This window comes from Lactuca sativa, chromosome 3, assembly GCF_002870075.4.
Source record: "Lactuca sativa cultivar Salinas chromosome 3, Lsat_Salinas_v11, whole genome shotgun sequence".
NCBI lineage: Eukaryota > Viridiplantae > Streptophyta > Magnoliopsida > Asterales > Asteraceae > Lactuca > Lactuca sativa.
In genome coordinates, this window is record NC_056625.2 from 68,576,539 (window position 1) to 68,580,064 (window position 3,526).

General features: G+C 33.1%; 1 protein-coding gene across 2 annotated transcripts; it reads left to right on the forward strand.

Moving 5' to 3' along the window:
* The first annotated feature begins 575 nt into the window (after positions 1–575).
* Positions 576–3,367, forward strand: LOC111888363 (uncharacterized). Of its 2 annotated transcripts, none has more exons than XM_023884550.3 (8): positions 576–1,068; positions 1,488–1,574; positions 1,666–2,004; positions 2,087–2,222; positions 2,299–2,593; positions 2,673–2,867; positions 2,977–3,099; positions 3,197–3,367. In XM_023884550.3, exons 1-8 carry the CDS (start codon positions 897–899, stop codon positions 3,299–3,301), a joined length of 1,452 nt encoding a protein of 483 aa, XP_023740318.1. In that variant the 5' UTR covers positions 576–896; the 3' UTR covers positions 3,302–3,367. The 2 variants fall into 2 exon arrangements, with proteins under 2 accessions (XP_023740318.1, XP_023740319.1); XM_023884551.3 differs by having other exon boundaries at positions 1,491–1,574.
* Positions 3,368–3,526: the final 159 nt, after the last annotated feature.

Here is a 3,526-nt window from a genome sequence, read left to right on the forward strand (position 1 = left end):
GCAACCCATATAATATATGCGTTTCTAACAGAAGTAGACAAAACATTGAATGCTTCATTAATTTCTTCATACATCCGGTCAAAATACAAAGTCTTAAGATTAATAAAATATATAAAGTTAATTGTTCAAACATTGATATTGAAGAAACAACATTAGATATAAAAGAAGAAAAAATTAATAATTTAAATGATGACAAGACAATTATTAATATTATGAATAATATTTTCGTTAATAATTCTTTTGATCCTTTTGTTTCATTTGTTAAATACGTCTATTTATTTTAAAATTTTACTTTAAAAATTATTTAATATTTACTCCTGCTACCTATATAAATATTTAAATAATAAAATATCAAGTATCACAAATTTTTAAATAACTTAAAAATAAAAAAGTAATTTTAGAAATACGTGATGAGAACAGTTTTTGTACAACATAAAGAGAGAGAGAGGAGACACACGTTTACATTTCCCAGGAAATTAAGTGCAGTGGTCGACGTGGCAGTCCTATTGTACCATTTGGTGGGTCCCAATTCATCTACGTTTTTTGGGTTCTGAAAACAATACGTAGATCCCCCCTCCCCTTCTTTTCTTCAACAATCCGTCACTCAATATCAAAGCCAAGCGGCTTATTTGACTTTCTTCTTGTTTCTTCCAGCTCTCAATTTCAAGATCATCTCACCAAATTTTTATCTCTTTCTCTCAAACACACGCATTAACTTCTACCTATAATTTATGTTTTAATAGAAACTGAAAGTTCTTGAAAGAAAAACAAGAATTGAAGCGGTTGTTGGAGGAGAGCATATCTATCGTCACACGTTTCTTCTTCGTTTTCTTTCGATTAAAATGCTGTGTCGAATAATTTGATCATAGAGTGAGAAAGAGGAAACCGGTACTGAGATGGGAGCTTGCTTGTCGACGCCGGAGAGTTGCGTCGGAGGTAGAATAACATCGTCCAAGAGGAAATTTAGGAGGCGAAAGAAAGGCTTGAAACGACGTGTTTCCACTCGTTTATCCGATCAATCAAAGTCCCTTCCGTCTGATAAGTCCTTCGTTAATCCCACTTTCCGCGGTTCTCTCTCTCTCTCTCTCTCTCTCTCTCTCTCTCGCTCGCTCTGTGTGTGTAATAATTGAGACGATTGATCTACATCTTTTCTAAATTATCTGTGTTTCTGTTGCAATTCGATTGATTACTTGACTAATTTCTGTCTTGGAAGTAATTCCATTGTTAAAATTAATCAAAAACTTGAGTTAATGTGTTGGATTTCCTTGTTTTCGTTGGGGTTTCTTTTAGTTCTCTTATCCCTTTCTGGCACAACTTTCCAGTGGTGTTCTTCTTGAATATTCACTTCTTACTAATTTTAGAGATACTCTATCCGCTTCCACAAAAGGCTACATTTTTATAATCTTCGTTGTCATAACTAGTACATTTCAAATGATTTTTTGCAACCTTATGTTATTAGCTCACCCAAATCTACATTTTTTCATTAGCAGGGAGCACTGATGAATCTTGGTATGATTCCGCCGCAGTTCTTGATTCCGACTGCAGTGAAGACGATTTCCAGAGTGTTCTTGATGGTACGCTTTCATCTATTATACTCGATACCCATTTCAACATGCAACCTTATATCTTTCATCTCATAAATCTGTATATAAATTAAATAACCAGATGTGAGTTCTCTTAATGGGTCGGAAGGCGCCTCTAGGGCAAGCATTTCTTCAGTTCATCCAGAAGAAATGAATCCAAGATCAAGATCCGAAGGTCCTAACGAAATCAAACCGGTATACCTTGATGAAATATCTTCTTCTGTTGATGAAACTTCTGGAAGAGAAGATGGTCTGTTGGACTGTGGAGTAATCCCCAGCAACTGTCTCCCTTGTCTTGCTGCTACTGTCCCCTCCATTGAAAAAAGAAGATCTTTAAGCTCAAGCCCACCAAGTGTTCGTAAAAAGTCCACACACAAACTTTCATTTAAATGGAAAGATGGACACCCTAACGCCAATATCTGTATGTATTTTTTATCCAACTTTATGAAAACATACACAAAAAACATCGAAACGTGACATGTTTTTGAGCTTCTTTCTTGTAGTTTCTTCAAAGATACATCTACAAAGACCTAAAGCAGGTTCACAAGTACCCTTTTGTCCATTAGACAAGAAAGTGCTCGATTCATGGTCAAATGTTGAACCCAAGACTTTTAGAGTACGAGGAGAGAATTATTTGAGGTAACCATTTTTGCTTTACATAAACATTTACTTGTGTTTTATTTGTAATTACACAAATGTTATTGAATGTTTACAGAGATAAAAAGAAAGAACACGCTCCTAATTATGCAGCGTATTACCCATTTGGTGTTGATGTCTTCTTATCACAAACAAAAATCGATCACATAGCTCGATTTGTAGAGCTCCCTGTTCTAGAATCTTCTTCAGGAGACCTTCCTTGTATTCTTGTCGTAAATGTACAAGTACCATTATACCCTTGTGCTTTTTTCCAAGGAGAAATCGATGGTGAAGGAATGAATGTTGTTTTATACTTTAAACTTTCTGAAACTTACTCAAAGGAACTTTCATCCCAGTTTCAAGATAACATGAGAGTAAGAACTTATAATCAACTTTCAGTTTTCATCCCATAATATGATTATTATTTTTACTATAAATTTATTTTTGAAACAGAGGATTCTTGATGATGAAATTGAAAAAGTGAAAGGGTTTCCTGTTGATACACTTGTGCCATTTCGTGAAAGGTTGAAAATATTGGGGCGAGTTGTAAATGTTGATGAACTTCAGTTGAGTGCACCCGAAAGAAAGCTTATGCATGCTTATAATGAAAAACCCGTGCTTTCTCGTCCTCAACATGAATTTTACCAAGTGAGTTTTACTGTTTTACAGTAAAAAAATAGAATGAATTATTACTGTGAAAAGTTTTTAAAAAAAGTACTTTTTTGTATTAATATATTGTTGGTGGGATTTTGTGCAGGGAGAAAATTACTTTGAGATAGATTTGGATATGCATAGATTTAGTTATATTTCAAGGAAAGGGTTTGAGGCATTTCAAGATAGATTAAAGAATTGCATTTTGGATGTTGGTCTCACAATCCAGGCATGTTTATTTGTTTATTTATTTATTTATGGTTTTATTTATGTTTTTAATTTAAAGGAAAATAGTTTGTGAGAAGTTGTGTTTTATGGTGAAACAGGGAAACAAAGCAGAGGAATTACCGGAGCAAATTTTATGTTGTGTGAGGTTAAATGGTATTGATAGAATGAGATACCATATGTTGGGGTTAAATCAGGAATTATGAGAAATAGTGTAAGGTTACGACTCAATACTTGGTGATTAATTTAATTTAATCTTGTTTTTTTTTTTTTTTCGTTTGGTTTTATGGTGAGTTGTTGATTTTTTAAATTAGTTTTAATAAGATCGTCAAATATCTAAATGGTGAAGTCATGAAGTTCAGTTCATACAATTTTTTTTTTAAAAGAATATATATAATAGTGAATCGAATGTAATTGATTTGTTAAAATAA

Bases quoted from the DNA above. Each gene is read 5' to 3' on its own strand.
- LOC111888363 (XM_023884550.3), top strand. From the start codon at position 897: ATGGGAGCTTGCTTGTCGACGCCGGAGAGTTGCGTCGGAGGTAGAATA. The intron at 1,069-1,487 runs GTTCTCTCTCTC...TTTTTTCATTAG, and splicing joins CGTTAATCCCACTTTCCGCG to CAGGGAGCACTGATGAATCT. The intron at 2,594-2,672 runs GTAAGAACTTAT...TTTTTGAAACAG, and splicing joins AGTTTCAAGATAACATGAGA to AGGATTCTTGATGATGAAAT.